This window comes from Argopecten irradians, chromosome 10, assembly GCF_041381155.1.
Source record: "Argopecten irradians isolate NY chromosome 10, Ai_NY, whole genome shotgun sequence".
NCBI lineage: Eukaryota > Metazoa > Mollusca > Bivalvia > Pectinida > Pectinidae > Argopecten > Argopecten irradians.
Genome location: NC_091143.1, coordinates 3,809,940 through 3,829,665, shown reverse-complemented (window position 1 = coordinate 3,829,665; position 19,726 = coordinate 3,809,940). Strand labels below are relative to the sequence as shown.

The 19,726-nt window shown below is 35.1% G+C and overlaps 2 protein-coding genes across 3 annotated transcripts in view; one reads left to right on the top strand and one right to left on the bottom strand.

The window, feature by feature from the left end:
• Positions 1 to 7,190, bottom strand: part of LOC138332926 (protein mono-ADP-ribosyltransferase PARP6-like) — a 33,406-nt gene extending 26,216 nt beyond the window's left edge. The window contains exons 1-6 of the mRNA XM_069280964.1: positions 6,985 to 7,190; positions 3,843 to 3,935; positions 2,639 to 2,734; positions 926 to 1,077; positions 504 to 595; positions 97 to 160 (exon numbers count right to left, since the gene is read on the bottom strand). Of these exons, the coding sequence (XP_069137065.1) occupies positions 97 to 160; positions 504 to 595; positions 926 to 1,077; positions 2,639 to 2,734; positions 3,843 to 3,935; positions 6,985 to 7,066 (579 nt within the window). The 5' untranslated portion in view covers positions 7,067 to 7,190. The remainder of the gene's footprint in view (positions 1 to 96; positions 161 to 503; positions 596 to 925; positions 1,078 to 2,638; positions 2,735 to 3,842; positions 3,936 to 6,984) is intronic.
• Positions 7,191 to 7,204: 14 nt separating this feature from the next.
• On the top strand, positions 7,205 to 17,450 carry LOC138332927 (BTB/POZ domain-containing protein 1-like). Of its 2 annotated transcripts, XM_069280965.1 has the most exons (5): positions 7,205 to 7,339; positions 9,301 to 10,675; positions 11,073 to 11,160; positions 11,605 to 11,751; positions 12,788 to 17,450. In XM_069280965.1, exons 2-5 carry the CDS (start codon positions 9,354 to 9,356, stop codon positions 12,944 to 12,946), a joined length of 1,716 nt encoding a protein of 571 aa, XP_069137066.1. In that variant the 5' UTR covers positions 7,205 to 7,339; positions 9,301 to 9,353; the 3' UTR covers positions 12,947 to 17,450. The 2 variants fall into 2 exon arrangements, 1 of the variants encoding a protein (XP_069137066.1); XR_011209905.1 differs by lacking the exon at positions 12,788 to 17,450 and having other exon boundaries at positions 11,073 to 11,293; positions 11,605 to 11,741.
• Positions 17,451 to 19,726: the final 2,276 nt, after the last annotated feature.

The window sequence follows — 19,726 nt, the reverse complement described above, 5'->3', positions numbered from 1 at the left end:
TCACATTAACTAGCATGTTATAATTTGCTTATTGTGCCTTAGAATCAAGCAATTGTGAAGATAATAAAGTTACAAATTAATTTGTACTAGACTTACCGCTATAAATCCAGCCAATTCTATGCTTAGTTCTATGTCAATTTCATCTATGGAATCCAATAACCTTTCAAGGAAATAGTAGATATGAAATCAAATTGTTGCTGGTAAAAAACCCCAGCTTTGTTGATAAGAACCAAACAAATACTAAACAAATCAAGTTTGCTTTGAATGTCTGTGTATAACATGAACATAAAAACAAAGAATATTGTTCCTAATGGATACTAAGTTATGGCATCAATTTACCTGTAACTTAGTAAACTGTATCCATGGATACTACAGGTTAGTGATAATACATTTACCTGTAACTAAGTATGCTATCTGCATGGCTACAAAGCTATATATGATATCAATTTACCTGTAGCTAAGTATGCTATCTCCTTGAATACAAAGCTATGACATCAATTTACCTGTAACTAACTACGCTGTCTCCATGGATACCAATTAGTTTTTCCATGTCTGTATCCAGTAATGGGTTGATCCCCACTTCCATTGACATTTCCTACATTTCAAAATATTAAAATATTAAAACACATGTAGATTAAACATTATGTATTTTCTAGTCTATACCTTTTAATCAACAGTAGATTCTACACTGATATTACATATTCATTGAACTGTTGTATCATTTATAAAAAAAGGTTAGGTTATATTATATGTGTTGTTTTGGTTTTTCAAGCTCAAAAATAGTTGATCTTAACTTCATAAAGAGCTGTGCCACATTATGAAAACATCTTTGTTACTATCAACTGTTAGGACTGTAGAGTAACTTAATCCTTCCTCTTGTTCATGTGAATAATATTTCAACTCCTCACTGCAGCTGTCAACTCACCTCGTCATTGTAATAATCATCCATATCCTCATCCTGATTGTCGTTATCTGAGTCGCCGAGGTTGGACGCAGCATCTTCATAATTTGAATCCTCAGATTCCATACTGATAGTGCGCTGTACTAAAGATGTTTGTGGAGTGTTGACTTCTGTACCTGTAACAGGGTACAGGGTTTACAATAAATTTAATACCTGCCTCTGCCAGGGATCGAACTCGGGACCTCTGGATTACTAGTCTGACGCTCAACCGATCGAGCTAAAGAGAAGTTCTCTCTAGCCGAGCGATATATTGCGGCTAGTATTAACCAGGGTTACATACCTTAATGTATAATTTATGTTAAACAATATCTCTTCATTATTTATTGTTTATATTTTGTCTGAGAGGTAACAATATACTGTGTTCAATTCAATAAGCTGTATGAGTGATTACTATATTTTACCAACATTAAGTCTCCCACCCTAGTAAGAAGCATTATGATCTTTATGGGAGGGGGCTTCTTACCGAACACCACCCTAGTTCAAAACCAATTACAAGCAGTAGAAGGATCCTATTACTGAATGTACATGTAGGCCCAGATACAAGAGCTGGACAAAAAGGAAGAGGCTTATTAACTGTGAGAGAGCATATTGCCAGTTGATGATGGTATTGAAATGTTGACAAAATTGAGATGGAGATTAATGGAACAAAATTTAGACTTTTCACAAAATTATTGTGCACAAAATAAGGTACAATTTAATTTGCTAAAGGAACAAGAGGCCCAGAGGGCCTGTATCGCTTACCTGGTTTGTAATGCCAAGTAATGTTCTGGATATAGGTTCATTGTTTCTTTTCTGAAGGAATTTGAATATTTACCTCTAATTTCCCTATTGAGCCCCGCCCCTCCTGCCCCCGGGGCGTCAGAGCCAAAATTTATACAAGTTCTATTCCCCTTCCCCCAAGGATGTTTGTGGCCAAATTTGGTTACAATCAATGCAGAACTCTAGGACAAGTAGCGATTTATAGGATTTACCTCAAATTCCCCTATTGGGCCCCGCCCCTCCTTCCCCCGGGGGCTCAGAGCCAAAATTTATAAAAGTTCTGTTCCCCTTCCCCCAAGGATGTTTGTGGCCAAATTTGGATACAATCCATGCAGAACTCTATGACTAGTAGCGATTTTAAGGATTTACCTCGAATTTTCCTATTGGGCCCCGCCCCTCCTGCCCCCCAGGGGTCAGAGCCAAAATTTATACAACTTCTGTTCCCCTTCCCCTAAGGATGTTTGTGGCCAAATTTGGTTACAGTCCATGCAGAACTCTATGACTAGTAGCGATTTATAGAATTTACATCTATTTCCCCTAATTGGCCCCGCCCCTCGTGCCCCAGGGGGCTCAGAGCCAAAATTTATACAAGTTCTGTTCCCCTTCCCCTAAGGATGTTTGTGGCAAAATTTGGTTACAATCCATGCAGAACTCTATGACTAGTTGCGATTTTAAGAATTTACCTCAAATTACGGACGGACGGACGTCGGACGATGGAGGACGGACGCCGCGCCATGACATAAGCTCACCAGCCCTTCGGGCTAGGTGAGCTAATAAAAAGGAAATTCTAGGGAATTCACATTTTCAGTATGTACAAGAGGCACAACACATGTTCTACACAGTGCTAATTGACAGGTAGTTGAAGGAAATAACATCTGGCTTTATATGAACATACATAAAGTTACAAAGATTACCTACCTGAACAATTGACACAATTGGAAACAATAGTAGGAATAGCGTTATTACTTATAACTGGATTACTGAAATCACCACCTTTGTAGATAAATGTGTTTTCTGGAAAAAAAATGGAAAAAATAACCATATTATATATATAATTAGATCATAAATAACTTTCTCACGCAATATATTCTGCATCAACAGACTAGGGATATTTCAAAAGTCTTGTTGTCCATGATGGTATACATCATAATAGGTAGTTTGACAAATTTCCATTATTTAGATAGTAAATGATATTTAATCTCTATGCCTACTGGTTGTACAGATGTTGTGGATGCAGAACAGGAAATGGCAGACAAATGGCTTTACAGAACCTGCTGTCTGATATCCCTATAGTCAACTATGACATCAATGATCATTGAATTAGAGCACCACTACACGGTATCAATTAATGATTCTAAATATGTATGTTAATATGATCCCTTTACATTTTCAGTAGAAAATAATAAGAGACAAAAATTATTACAATTAAAGTAATTACACAATCATGAAGATATATTATAATTATTATAATTTATCATATTATTTGTATGTGTACTGGTACATAACAAGTATCAGTATGTCATATATATTATAATTTATCATATTATTTGTACGTGTACTGGTACATAACAAGTATCAGTATGTCATATATATTATAATTTATCATATTATTTGTACGTGTACTGGTACATAACAAGTATCAGTATGTCATATATATTATAATATATCATATTATTTGTACGTGTACTGGTACATAACAAGTATCAGTATGTCATATATATATTATAATTTATCATATTATTTGTACGTGTACTGGTACATAACAAGTATCAGTATGTCATATATATTACATTTATCATATTATTTGTACGTGTACTGGTACATAACAAGTATCAGTATGTCATATGTTATAATATATCATATTATTTGTATGTGTACTGGTACATAACAAGTATCAGTATGTCATATATATTATAATTTATCATATTATTTGTACGTGTACTGGTACATAACAAGTATCAGTATGTCATATATATTATAATTTATCATATTATTTGTACGTGTACTGGTACATAACAAGTATCAGTATGTCCTATATATTATAATTTATCATATTATTTGTATGTATACTGGTACATAACAACTATCAGAATGTCATATCTGTGTATTGAAATTCACTTACCAGGGTATTCATCTGACGTTTCAATAGAAAACTCAACTAAATCAGCATTTCTATTTAACTTGAATGTAAGGGATTTTCCTGCAATTTCAAAATCTGTAAGAAAAAAAGAAAATGAGGGGTATTAATCAAATGTATACACTTAGAGGTTACATCACAGAAAAGTCTATATATATATATATATATACCAAGAAAAAAGTGTGTGTCCATGTAGAGTTGAATATATAAAAAATAAAAGTCAACAACTTTCCTCTTGTACATTCACCATTTCATGATGGCTCTTCCTGAAGAGCCATCATGAAATGGTGAATGTACAAGAGGAAAGTCGTTGACTTTTATTTTTTATATATATATATATATATACATAACATTTTGCATATATGTTGAAAGTGACAGTTTAATTACATAGGCCTCGATCAATCCATCAATAACCAATGCTGGATTTTTTGCTAAAATTAAAAATCTCAAGAGGATCACTATATTATGTATAATAAGCCAAATCTAAATGGGATTCTCACCGATTGCACAACCACCATCATTGTCAGTGCGTGCGTGCTCATGTATGTTTTTAATGCAAGACTAAAAACAACACTTGCTGAATTCCCTAACCTAACGAACATACTAAAGAAGTTTAGCATTTGTTTCTTTTAAAGATGACAGATAGCTAGACTAGCTATAATAATTTCTTTGATTCAGAACTACCATAAAAAACAATACTTTTTGTTATTTGAATTAAAGTTTTTGTTCTGTATAATCCAGATGGTGGTACTTCTGAAGAAGATTGTAATGAATGAAATGCTTATGGATATAAACATGTTTCCTTTCTAACATCAATCAAATGATTCTTTTAAAAAAATCATTTGTAAGCTTCAACATGAAAATCAATACATGTATTCATTTCTGCCATCTAAACATATTTGATAGAACTGCCAGGGATATCATAAGGTATTTATTTTAGCAGTTTGTTTTTTCATTTCAAATTTTAGGCCTATATAACTGTTAAAGAACTGTCTATGAATTGGAAAGTTTAAGAATATGCCTGTAAATGCACCCGCAGACTTTACTGGAAGGCAAAGAATCCGTTAAGCAAGGGCCCAATGGGCCTTAATCACTCACCTGCTATCTGGTAATCATGTTCATACTTAACAAATAAACTTGGTAGCCGATCATCCTAGTATATCACAAGCCCAATATCATGTCTCTATGCCTCACAGTTATTTAAAAATAGAAGTCGTTTAAAGATTTTAGACTATTTGACCCCTGTGACTTTAAATGAAGGTCAAGGTCATAAATTTGTACAAACTTGGTGTCCTTCCACCCAGTATGTCACTGGCCAAATATTAGGTCTCTAGTCCTCTTGAATTGGTTATTAAGAAGAAGTTGTATCAAGATATTTCAGCCTATTTGACCCCTGTGACCTTGAATGAAGGTCAAGGTCATATATGTGAACAAACTTACTAGCCCTTCATCCTAGCATGTCATAGGCCCAATATCAGGTCCCTATGCGTCTTGGTTATTAAGAAGTCGTTTAAGATTTCAGCCTAATTGACCCCTGTGACCTTGATTAAAGGTCATGGTCATTCATTTGAACAAACTTAGTAGTCATTCATCCCAGCATGCCACAGACCCAATATCAGGTCTTTTTATGCCTCTTTGTTCTTAAGAATAAGTCGTTTAAAGATTTCAGCCTATTTGACTTCTGGGACCATAAATGAAGGTCAATGTCATGTAAGTAAATAAATTTGATAGCCCTTCATCCCAGCATGTCACAGGCCTAACATCTGGTCTCTATACCTCAAAATTATTAAGAAGTTGTTTAAAGGTTTTAGCCTTATTGACCCCTGTGACCTTGAATGAAGGTCAAGATCATGTTTGTGAATAAACTTTATAGCCATTCATCCCAGCATGTCACAGGCCTAATATCAGGTTCCTAGGCCTCTTGGTTATTAAGCAGAAGTTGTATGAAGCTAGTTTAGCCTATTTGACCCCTGTGACCTTGAATAAAGGTCAAGGTCATTCATTTTAACAAACTTGGTAATCGTTCCTACCAGCGCATATCACAGGCCTTATACATGTATCATGTTTCTCAGCCTATTGGTTATTAAGGAGAAGTAGGTTAAAGCTTTTCACTTATTTTACCCCTGTGACCTTAAATGAAGGTCAAGGTAATTCATTTGAACATACTTGGTAGCCCTTTCTCCCAGCATGTCACAGGCCCAATATCAGGTCCCTATGCCTCTTGTTTATTAAGAAGAAAGTTTTTTAAAGATTTTAGCCTATTTGACCCCTGTGACCTTGAGGGATTCCTGAAGATCAAGGTCATTCATTTGAACAAACTTGATAGCCCTTCATCCAAGCATATCAGGTCTTCAAGCCTCTTAGTTATTGACAAGAAGTTGTAGCCCTTCATCCCAGCATGCTACAGGCCCAATATCAGTACCCTGGGCCTTCTAGGTCTTGAAAAGAAGTTGTTTAAAGATTGTAGCCTTTTTGACCCCTGTGACATTGAATGAAGGTCAAAGTCATTCATTTGAACAAACTTGGTAGCCCTTATAAATCCCAGCATGATACAGGCCAAATATCAGTACCCTTGGCCTTTCGGTTATTGAGAAGAAGTCGTTTGAATGAAAAGTTTACGCACAGCGAACGGTGCACGACGCATGGCGCACAGCGGACAACGACGGACGGTGCATGATGACAATAGATCATCCTGACCCTTTGGGTCAGATGACATCAAAAAAAGTATATTGAATTGCATGGGAAACCCATATACAAATGTAGAAAAATATTAAATTTTTTACAGTTATCGTTTGACATCAATTTAATAATAAGACATTTGATACAATATTCTTTTTTCCTGATTAGTTTTTCAATCAGTGGATCATTTCAAATTAAACAATTAGACTATTAGATAGTGAAAGTAAGGTGTTGTTTCTAAGAAATGATAATGATCATATCGAATTTATATTTACACCAGATTAATAAACAAAATATTTATCATCTTGAGCAAACATTTCTATCATCAATACGTTTTGCTACCGGCTTCATTCTTTATATTGGGAATACTACTGTGTGTTTACAAACACCCGCTAACCAGTAGGCCCTAACGTCATCATTACAAGAACGCCTTTTTACTTTCACTTACTGTAAACTGGCCATTTTTCTTCTGCAATTAGTTGAATGGCAGTTTTTATGTCATCTTCAAATTTCTTTTGTCTTGCAGACATCTTTGATCGTGCTAGACGAAGTGTTTAGGGGGTTGCATGTGTTGGATTTCCACTAAAGACTGATGTTTTACTCATGTTGTGCAAGTCTCGTTTATTTACTTCCGGCTAGAAGCCGCACGCTTTGCGCATGCTCAGACATTTTAATCTTCTTCCTCTTTTTCTTTACCATTGTTGTTATTTTTGGCTCTGCAAACATTCTTTACGACGAGAGCCCAGATTTAGCTACTTCTCTGTTTTCGATATCATTTAGTTGAAGAAGAAGATGTAATCGAGGTAAGAGGTTGGAAATGAACAGGAATTGTGCACAAGGCGTTTTAAATAGATAGATTATGTTGTAAATTGGCGAAATATAAAAAGAAAAGAAAAAAAATAACAGGAGTCAGGAGTTTGACAGGAAGTAATTCATCAAGCAAACGTTTGGCCCCATCCTTTGGTACATATCTTGAGGTTTCAACATTCGTGATAATATTGTCATCTGAGTGAATGTGATATATTTTATATATTTGTGAGAGGTTATGCACCATAAGTTAATCAACTAATTGCATTAAGAGTAAGATGTAGACCGCTAAAACTGATCATAATCACAGGCTTAAAAAACTGACTGACAGGCGATCAGTCAGAATTTTTAGCCTGTGATTATGGTCAGTTTTAGCAGACTAAGTAAGATGCTGAGAGAAAAGGGGGAAAGGGTTGTGAAAAGGAAAAAAATACAATTGTAAAGGGGGGGGGGAGTGGGGTTGGTCGATGTGGTTTGTACACAGTATTAAAATTGTCATTGGTGACCAGGGGGATTCAACCAGGGAGCGCTATGGTAGAACTGTAGTGATTCGGGCCTAATATTTGACAAGGGTGTTTTTATCAGAGACACATACCTTGCCAGTTGCGTGAGTCCATGTCGGGTAAATGTCAACCCTGCGTAGGCGTGCACACACGTGTAGACATTATATCCAGGTTGGGGACACTCCCGTAAATGCAGGATAGTCCTGCATTTGAGTAACAGTCCTGTATATGAGGAATAATTTTGTTACACAAATACAGAATTCTGTTCAATGAAAACGGATAATATGTTTATCAAAAAAGGGCATCATATTTTTTTACATGGCAACATCACATTCACTAATACAACTTTCCACATAATTACTTAAATGAAAACAAATTTTATTATCTAAATGTTTGTTAAAGTCAAAAACAAAATCACCTCTATTGCTTACTATGGGGATAAAGATAGAACACAGGTAAAATTCAATCAACCATGACATTTGCACTAAATTTCCCTGATGGCTATACACTGAAGTGTATATAGAGAGCACAGTAATTGTCACTTTATGACAAAGTGAGATAATAGAATTCAATAGTTCAGACACAAAAACATAGTCTTCAATATAATCAGTTATATGGCTATCTAAAAATTATGACACTCTTTTTTGATACAAATTTTTAAAACAACTTTATCCATTTTAATTTCACAAAATCCTGCATTTGCATAACAAATTTATCCCTCAAAAACAGGACTGTTACTCAAATGCAGGATTATTCTGCAGATACGGGAGTGTCCCCAACATGTTATCTCCAGGTTTCAGTCGGAGACAGTTTCCTCTACTTAGTAAATTAAAGTAGTGACAGTTTCTCAGTAGCCCTGACATTTTTGAAGGGTACTGTAACTGAGCCAGATATATACATATCCTGTATTAGCAAGACTCTCACTATATCACTGCCCATTAGCTGGTCCAGCGACAACATGCCGGTGGTATGGTGATAGACTTCCATCAAGTTGAATCACGTGTAAACAACAGCACAAGTTAAACGGTAACTTAACATTAATGTTACAGACCAAGCGTTTCCTTAGAGCATTCGGGTATTGTTCAGAGGTCCCAGGTTATAATTCCGGTTTGGCCGCTACATTTTCTCCTATCCTGTTACAAAGTAAGCGCCCAACGTGGGTGCCAAAAACTGTAAATTGGGATGAAAGCTAGATGCTTTAACAATTTAGCTAAACACATACTGTTGATCAACCCAGTCCAGCCAAACTACATTATAGTTTGTCTCGTCTTTCTCCAATATAAAATATTAGTCTTTAATTATTCTAAAAGATATCTTTCATATTCCCCCCAAAGCTGAATACTCCCATTTGCATGAACCCAGTGGGCACGACTCACTTATTTTGTAATGAGAGAGAATCAGCTGGAGGTTTACATGCCATTATAGACTTAGAATGGTTTTTCTTTCTGTTTCAGGTGATTCTCTGCTCTGTTTTCCATCCTTTGACAATTCCCAATGACATGTAATAATGGAGGACAACAACAGACCCCCACGAAAAGACAGAAAAAGTGCTGAGCCGAGTAAGAATCAGGAGGAGGCAGCCAAGAACTTGTGTACAAATCAAAACCAACAGACTGCTAACAAGAAAAACCCCCAGTCGCCCGTCACCACACAACAGAATTTACCCTCGGTCAACACACCTCCACTTTCCTCTTCTCCATCCTCCGACACCAGTAGTCTGGCCTCAGGAAATGGAAATGGCTCTAGTTCTAGTTTTCATCATGAAGATGTTGCACACAATCAATTTCTGAAAACAGCTAGTGAAACCTCTCTGTCCACTACAACTAGCAGTGGTGCCATTTTGTCAGTAACACATCCGTCAGGGACATACACATTCTCAGATAACGAGAAGCTCCCAGGAACTGCACATGGACATGGTAATGCTCAGTACAACTGGCAGTCAACTAAGACAACAGTAAAAGAGAGACTGGCTTACCTATTTAACACAGAAATCATGAGTGACATTCATTTCTTGGTTGGTACACCGCCTAACCAGCAAAAGATACCAGCCCATAAATTTGTACTTTCAGTCGGTAGTGCTGTTTTCGATGCTCAGTTTAATGGTCCAATGGCAACCAAAGACGATGTGATTGAAATTCCTGATGTAGAGCCAGGAGCATTTCTGGCTCTATTGAAATTTCTTTACTCTGATGAAGTGCAGATTTGTTCGGACACTGTTATGACTACTTTGTACACCGCCAAGAAGTATGCTGTTCCTGCTTTAGAGAAGGCATGTGTGGAATTTCTGAAGCGTAACTTAAGTAGTGACAATGCATTTATGTTGCTGACACAGGCCAGACTATTTGATGAGCCTCAACTGGCAGCACTTTGTCTAGAAACCATTGATAAAAATACATCGGAGGCACTGGTGGCAGATGGCTTTACAGACATTGACAATGACACACTGTGTGTAGTACTAGAAAGGGATACCCTAGGTATACGAGAATGTAAGCTGTTTGCTGCTGTGTGTCGCTGGGGAGAAGCAGAATGTGCCAGGAGAAATATATCTCCAACACCTGACAATCAACGATTAGTTCTGGGAAGGAGTTTAAGGTTGATCCGGTTTCCTCTGATGAGTGTGGAAGAATTTGCTCAAGGTGCCGCCCAGGGGGGACTACTGGAAGATCGTGAAGTAGTACAGCTTTTTCTCTACTTCACCGTCAACCCTAAACCTCAGATTGCTTTCCTAGACAAGCCTCGCTGCTGTCTTACTGGCAAGGAGCAGGTTGTATCTCGCTTCTGTCAGATAGAGAGTCGCTGGGGATACAGTGGTACCAGTGATAGAATCAGGTAAACTATAATAGCTAGCTGGTCATTTATAATTTTACACTATGTATATATGTACGTAGTTGTGTATGATTCAGGAAAATTACAATATATATACATATATATCCCTTGAGCTCTTTGATGGATTAGGAACATCACGGCATATATTTGATCCATGATTTGTGTACTGACCTCTGGCTACACTTCAGGTATAACAATTACCCTCTGAATCTTCATAACAGGTAAAACAACTACCATTGTGAATCTGTTTGTATATCAAATAAGTTTATACTTTGTGTAGCAAAAATTTATCTCATTTTTACATTTGATTATAATGTTTATCCTGAGTATACTTAAATAACATGAACATATGGTTTGTATTCAGATTACCGTTTATGGTGAACATATGCTTTGTATTCAGGTTTATGGTGAACAGGAGGATTTTTGTGGTTGGATTTTGTCTATATGGAAGTATACATGGGCCTCATGAGTATGCTGTTAACATACAGGTAAATATGTCAACACATAATCATGAATTTGAATTGTGAAATTAGGTTTATGGTGAACAGGAGGATTTTTGTGGTTGGATTTTGTCTATATGGAAGTATACATGGGCCTCATGAGTATGCTGTTAACATACAGGTAAATATGTCAACACATAATCATGAATTTGCATTGTGAAATTATTACAAGCTCCTTTACATAAAATACTCTACATGTATATGGATATACAGTCATTGAAAATGAAATAGATCAGGATCAGCAGATGGTGATATAAATAGAAGAGATAGCATTTCTAGAAAATCTTTGTATGGGGTTTTGTGTAGTATATTGTAAACATGTAAGTCCTTGGTAATTTGGCTTTGACTGATGCTGAGTTTACTGGAGAGTCTGCTTCCCAGTTGCAGCTCAGCAATCAATATTAATACCATCTTAATTATATATTCTTGCAGATAATTCAGTCAGATACTGGGAAAGTTATGGGACAAAATGATTCTAGCTTCCAGTGCGATGGATCTAACTCCACATTTCGTGTCATGTTCAAAGAGCCGGTAGAGATCTTGCCTAACACCAGTTACACCGCATGTGGTACCCTGAAGGTAAATTTAAGATTATATACAATACTAATTATTACACCGCATGTGGTACCCTGAAGGTAAATTTAAGATTATATACAATACTAATTATTACACCGCATGTGGTACCCTGAAGGTAAATTTAAGATTATATACAATACTAATTATTACACCGCATGTGGTACCCTGAAGGTAAATTTAAGATTATATACAATACTAATTATTACACCGCATGTGGTACCCTGAAGGTAAATTTAAGATTATATACAATACTAATTATTACACCGCATGTGGTACCCTGAAGGTAAATTTAAGATTATATACAATACTAATTATTACACCGCATGTGGTACCCTGAAGGTAAATTTAAGATTATATACAATACTAATTATTACACTGCATGTGGTACCCTGAAGGTAAATCTAAGATTATATACAATACTAATTATTACACCGCATGTGGTACCCTGAAGGTAAATTTAAGATTATATACAATACTAATTATTACATCGTATGTGGTATTCTCAAGATTATATACCATACCATTTATCTATTGGTGCTTCTGAGTTAAATACATAACATTTATGGTGTATGATATATATACGTGGCACAGGTAGGATATATATACAATGTATATATGTACAAACAAACGTCAAAATCAAGTACAAGAAATCAGTTATTAAATCAAAATTTCGTAAATTCTTTTAATGATTTACATTTTTTTTATTTACTAAATATTTTTTTAAGATTTTAGTGGAACTGGAAAATGTTTATGAAAAGTAAAATACATGTAATAACAACGTCGTATTGTACAAGGTCTGAGATATCAATTTTTGGCTAGCTGATATTGTACCACAAAGGAATAAATCTATTAATAAATTTGTTTACTCTAGCCTTATACTTCTTTTGCCCCTAAGTTTGAAACCCACTTTGGTAGTTGCTGAGTACCAACTGTAGATCAGGATTTTCTGGAGTAATCCTTAAAAAACCACAGGACTTAAAGTCAATTTTAGTATAACAGGATAACCTGTATATGTAACAAAATTGTTATTGCTTTGTAGGGTCCTGATTCTTATTACGGTGCCAAGGGCCTGAGGAAGGTGACACATGAGTCTGTGTCGAGTGGGAAAGTCACCTTCCAGTTCACCTACGCAGCTGGCAACAACAATGGGACTTCAGTAGAGGATGGCCAGATCCCAGAGATCATCTTTTACACTTAACAACAGACTGTCAGCCAACTGGGTCAGCTGAAAAAGTTGTCAAAACTAGCATGATATTGTTTAAAAGTTGAGAAACACACTAAAACAGCTAAGGACTCATCAGTAACTGTTGTAAAACAGCAAAATTGGAATCTGATTGATTTGGTGTGATATTTATAAGTGCTGTACACTTATGCTGTGGTATGTACAATTTAAAACTTTAGAAAGTCTAAATGAAAAAAGTCTGTATCATCTATCTACTACATGTATGCAAGAGAACCTGTTATTTTTGGTTTCACATATGTTTGAGTGTGGTAATATGACAAAAATAACATGGAAGTTAGTCTTTTTATTCCCATTTAACAATCATGTGAGCTTTAAATTTTGTCTAAAAGTGGTATTTGAATTAACAAGGGTTTCAAAAGCTTTGGCTGGTAAATTAGCAATTTGTGATTGCACATATCTAATAATTAATACCACAGAAAATATAAATGCTAGAATTATTTGAAATTCATACTTCCTGTAAAATTGATATGCCTGATAGTTTTAAGGGGTTGGGAACTGGATGTGTGGTGATAATGTTGATATTGATTTGGTAGAGATTTGGCCGATGGGTAGCCATATGTATTGGGATAGGGTATACACATACTACAATCGCATTTTGGAAGAAGGTGGGGGATATTGCTGAAAATCTGGGAGGGATATAAGTTATGGATATGTTAACTTTTTGGAGGTGGGGGTGGGATGGAGGGTGGGGAATGAGGGTTAAGGTGAAAATTGGATTACTTTGGCAGATAGCCATATAGTCAGTTGATATTGATAGGTAATTCTAAGTTCAAGTAAGGATGGATATTACACTATGGGCTTCCTGGATGATACCCAGATGTTTAACGTAAATTATAAAAGTATGTTTGTAAATGGGATGATAAAGGTGCATACCTGGTAGTCTTTCAGTACAATAAATATGTATGTATTAATCTGGCATTAGCTATAACAGGTTATCAAGATGAGATAGTAACAAATTGGTGGATTTTGATATAACATAATACAAGATAGACCGATAGTTTTTATTTTCATGCATAAATATGACTATTGGGGGAACTTATGCCAGTGAATATTTTATTTGATTAAGACTACATAGGTTTATTGTTCATTTACAAACTTTACATTATGCATGCATATAAAGTAAGTTTATGTAATATTGAAGCCCTGTAGACTATTGATTTCATTGTTTGTAGGTACTTGTAGAACATTTCCATTAAAGTCTGTATTGTAATTTCTAAATACATGTATGTAGATTTTCCATACAAAGTCGCCCCAGACCAACCCAACCTACCAAAGGTAGTCGCCATGACTAGCAGTTTTTGGTTTTGTTTATTTTCCGTTGCTTTACGTGACAAAATATGTCACTTTATTTGAGACCAAATTTATCCAATTAAAGGTTGTGTATCATTCAACATTAACAAATGATTTCATTGAACTGATCACTCACCCTGAAAGACACATTTGGACTCTTCTTACCCTTTTGTAGGGATAGTTCATAATGGATTTACAGGAATGATTGAGTTCAAACCCAAATGATTCACAAGCAAATTTTGTTTTTATTAATTGTTATCACTATCCATGATGTTCACCAATTCAATGTTCCACCACTTGCATTCATACTACTATAATAATACTATTATTATGGTACCCATATGTTCTACATTATCAGAATTCCATTTATAATGAAAGTCCTGGGTTAAGTTCCCAATCAAACAAAATCATAATGTGCAATGACAAATTTATCTGCACATTCAGTGTTCAGTTCTGAATTATGGGAGGTCCTATAGAATTTCTGGTTATATCTAGCATTGTGAACCATTACTTTGACAGTAGAAATGAAAAAAACCCATTCCTGATCAATGAAAGCAAATTGGAAATTAAGAACTAGGTATAACTTCTTTTGGTTATCATAATGGAGATTTTTAGCATATTTGTTTGATTTTACAAACTCCCAATGTATTTTGACACAAATACTACAAGTATACATTTAGAAAAGTTGTTTATGCCAATCATAATGTTGTGGCTATGACTAAGAATAGATTCAAGACATTTCAAAACTATATCTTAGTATTTATATAGAATTTAATATGATTATATCAATATACATTCACATGTTGAAAACATATTCATGACTAAATGTTCAAATTTGTGCATGCTTTATCCTCCATTGTCTTTCATTACCACTCCACTTACATGTGTATATAAGTAGATCTGAATTGAAAGTAGGCAGTGCTTGTTGGTATTCATTAGCAGTCTGCACAGACAATGGCCAACTCTTTGGTTAATTGATACCAGTTTGTTAGCTGTATAGGACAAAGTGCATATAATAGTGCTATAGTGGTCAGTTAATAAGTTTGAACTCTGACCCAACTTAAAGGAACACTTGACTGAAGTTAATTTTATGAATCTATTTCTCACATAAAATGACCCAAAATCTCATAACGAAGCAATATCTGGCTCTATTAATGTCATCAATTGATTGAATTAGCAAATATAACAACAACAAAAACATATTTATTTTGAAAACTGCAAAAGGTGGAGAAAAACGAACTGATGGTTGTTTCAGCTTTACTAAGTTATAGGGATTTTGAAGCAAATACTATTCATGTTATAATTAATTTTGATAAGAATAAGTGCATAATACCATATTTTGTGTAAATATAATCTCCTTTGAAAAATTTCATGGTGGGAGATCTTGGGTATTGCTAGATTTTGACCAATAAAATCTCTATCTAACTTGTTGGTGTGACACTGAAATCAGAACCTAAGGGGTAATTCATGTCCAGTCCAAGGCTTTTCTCAGGGATTTTGTTGTAATACCCTAGAGGTAGACCAGGGAATTTTGTTTTCTTTTTTTCCCACATACAAAAAAAGGTTGACAGAGAAATCTCTCATGACTAACACTTAAAACAGCAATATATCGGTGAATGATAATTGGATAAAATCCACAGTTTATTGGTGTTTTTAATCCATAATTAGCATCAGATGAATGTCACAGCATTAACATCAATGGCATAAATATAAGCTTTACTTAATAGACACCTTCTTACAATTTTTATCTGAATTACCCTGTTAATTAGGACAGTGACCCCACATAAATGAAAATTGCCCACATTATCATGAGAAATATAATATCCTGTATCCATGTAGTTACCAGCAATATTTATATTTTTCATTTAATAAACAAAAGGTTTCTATCAATTACAAACCTGCACTATGTGTGTTGTTTTATGTTCAGATTATATTGATATTCAGCATTTAGATTAAGACCATAGCATTTATATGTGATTTTCCATCGTTTAATTACCTTTCTCAGCCAACCAAATGGGAGTATGTGATGTATACCTGCGGGCTTTGTCCAATAAAAAGCTTTTCAGTTTGATGAGGATGACTATGAAAATTTCATTTCACGAATAATACTTGTATGTTATTAACGGTGCATAAATATTTATTATATCCTATACATTTATATGTGCTTTTGTTTACTAAAGATGTGCATGTCTATGGCATATTCTGATCTATCAGAGTTACTTCCCTTTGTTTCTAGTGAAACTAAGGGAAGTAACTCCGATAGATTATAATGCTATTACATTGCTATTAAGATATAAATTGAATGAATATTTATTTGTACCAGAATGTCCATAAATTGTATCACAATGTATGCTATAAGAATAACAGTTGAATCATGATAACTTGCCCTCGTACAGCCCAGAAACCCTTTTTGATATAAATATAAGCTGGTTGCTTGTTTCCAAAACAGTGAACACAAGATATTTATGTACACTCAACTTGAATTGATTACTGTGGTTTTGTAACTGTAGTACTAATTTTTAGTTAACATAGTCTGGCCGTTTACCCATAAACAATTCACCTTTGAGCAATACAGGAAAGTGTAATCCCATATTAGTAACACTGAGAAGATAATTCAGTTCTGAAACATTTTGTTGAATGAAAAATAAGAGTGAATGTTATTTTCTGGTTAGCAAATACACAGGCAATTGGTAATTACTGGTTACAAAAAATTGATGTTACTGGTATGATGCTAAAATCTCTAGATTATTCACATTGAAGAGACATTTGAACTATGCCTAAGGCTGCAATCAAAAGTTCATTGTGAGATTTTGTGAGATTTATTTTTGTAGAGGGAAGTGTTTTAAACAAAGAAATGAATTATTATAGAATTGCTTTACTCTGGTGCTGGTTATCATTGGACATTGATCTAAAAACACAATATAGAAGTGGCAAATACTTCTACTTATCTTAATCAAAAGGTTAAATATCTCCATCTTGTATTTATGATAAGCTCATAACTTGAAATTATTTTAATTAACAGACCTGTCCAGTAGACATCAATACGTATAGGTATTATATAAATGCTCAATTATCCATAAAGATGTTTAAGTCTAGTCTCCATCCATTGTTTATCTTATCATCATTGTAAGATGTTTCAGGTAATCAATAAACCATAATAGCAAAACAACTGTGTTCTTTTCATTATTTTAGGATCTATTGTTCGTTTTGATTGTAAAAAAGTCTCTTCCAGACTCATGACATAATTTGTTTCATTGAAATAACAACAGGTATGATTACACATACCGCATTTGACTCCATAAACACCAACGGTGCTTGAACAAAATCAAGTAACTTTAAAGAGACCAATAACAATTTGAAAAAGAAATTCAAGGTCAAGTGAAACTGAAGGGGAAGTATGGCGCTTATAGGTCAAATATGGTAGCTTTCGTACAGTACTGCTGGTCATCGTATTCCTTACATTCACTTTTGGGCATCTTCTAGGAGGAGATATTTAATAAGATCCATGGCACTCTTATATATATCATTAGTGATGTGGTAGACAGCATTGAATGTTTCCTACCTCAAGCAATGGTAGAAGAGTGTGATGCTACTTGGAGGGCCAACAGGGTTTGACACTACCAATTTTACAAACCATGATACGGACATTTTACCAAGAGAAGACCGCTTGTACAAAGACTTTTGCACTCTTGTATAAGAACCTATGCTAGGATTTGTATTCAGAGCATATGAGTTCCAGCAGAAAGAAAGTTCTCTTTGCATCTAGAGAGGATGATAATAACTCTTATGAATAATGACACAATGTTAAACCAACCATTCAAACAGTCAACGGGTGTTCAGGAGGTAGCAATTAAGTTAGAGGTACATCAGGCTCTACAGAGCGCACCAATGACAAAAGGACTACTTCAGCTATTAATGATATATATCATAAAACGCCACAAAGAAAAACAAAATCCCATTGGAAAAGTAGAGATTAACTCATTTTTATACAACCCCGGGATCTCTGAAAATGCTCTGAAAGAATTGCATTACGCGTGGAAGTCAGACAACTGGAGAGCTCTCATGGCGAGACATTGTAATAGATGATAAGGATACCAGACCAGAGAGAGGTACAGATGTTGAGAGAAGACTGCAGTGCATTTTCCAAAAATACTAAGATTGCGGGGATGCTATTGACATAAAACTGACAATTGAGTTAATGGAAAATGCATTGGTTCGAAGGACATATAACTCACCCACCACCTCTTTATAGAGAAGGCAAGGACTACATAATCTATCTTAACGATCGAAGTTGGATCCAAAAGAGTACATCGCCATATTCCACCCCCATGGAATGTATATTTATATAGAATATCATCGTGCGCTTAACCAGAATTCCATTCAAAGAAGACCAATACCGCGCTTTCATGATGTAATCAACATTCTTGGCGAAAACTCATAGTTCACAATATTTGACAAGGACAAAGTATACAGCTATCGTCACCAGGGTAAATGTATACAGAGAGCAGATAGTGTGCAACTGTGGTGAAAACGGTGCAACTGTGGTGAAAACGGTGCAACTGTGGTGAAAACGGTGCAACTATGGTGAAAACGGATTTCACTAGGCTTTGTTAATTTGTAATTGTTATGTAAAACACTAGACTAATTACGTAAGTGTACGTGTGTATACTAGACAAATTATACATTGTAAATCTCATCAGTTATAAAAGTAAACTAGATTAATATGATATGCAATAATAGTATTACCGTGTATTTGGAATTTCTAGATATTGTCTTCATAGTGTGAGGATGGCTATCGTACGCATTTTGTTTGTTTCGGACCTGGGTACGCAAGGATTGGTGTTTACAAAGAAGATCCTTAAGCTGTTTGAAACTGATTTCACATTCGTCTGTCCACTTGAATACTGTATGTTCTTGGTCCGCTCTATAAGACATGGCGCTATCTCACTGAAGTGGTGTATGAATCTTCTGTAATAGAACTTTACATAAACCCAGGAACTGCTGTACATCTCTTACTCCTTTTGGACGTTTCACTAGAGTGAAAGTTCCATCTAGTTTTTATGTATTTGGTCTGCGTTATTCTTTACTTCATCTCTCTTTCCATTTTGTTGTTTTCTGTTTAGTTGTGCCCAACGTGGTGATGATCTGTTTTGTTTATTAGTAGCAGTCTGGTCGTGTCGTTCATACGGACAATTATTTCCGAAATGTCCCTCTTATTGACATCCGTAACACCTGACTTGTCTACCATATGGTCTGCCTTGATGAAGCTTGTTTAAGGTGTGAGGCCTGCTCCTCGGTAGAGTTTGTTTCTGACTGTCGATTATTGTCTTTGTGATTCTGTCAGATAAATTTCTCCCGAATTGAGTCAGTCTCTCTTCTGTTACAAATCGGTGTTGATTTACTTTTCTGATATCATTCTCAGACTCCTCTTCTCTGTAACAGGCA

Coding starts and splice junctions, on each gene's coding strand:
- LOC138332927 (XM_069280965.1), top strand. CDS start 9,354: ATGGAGGACAACAACAGACCCCCACGAAAAGACAGAAAAAGTGCTGAG. Junction 10,676..11,072: donor GGTACCAGTGATAGAATCAG/GTAAACTATAAT, acceptor CTTTGTATTCAG/GTTTATGGTGAACAGGAGGA. Junction 11,752..12,787: donor CCGCATGTGGTACCCTGAAG/GTAAATTTAAGA, acceptor ATTGCTTTGTAG/GGTCCTGATTCTTATTACGG.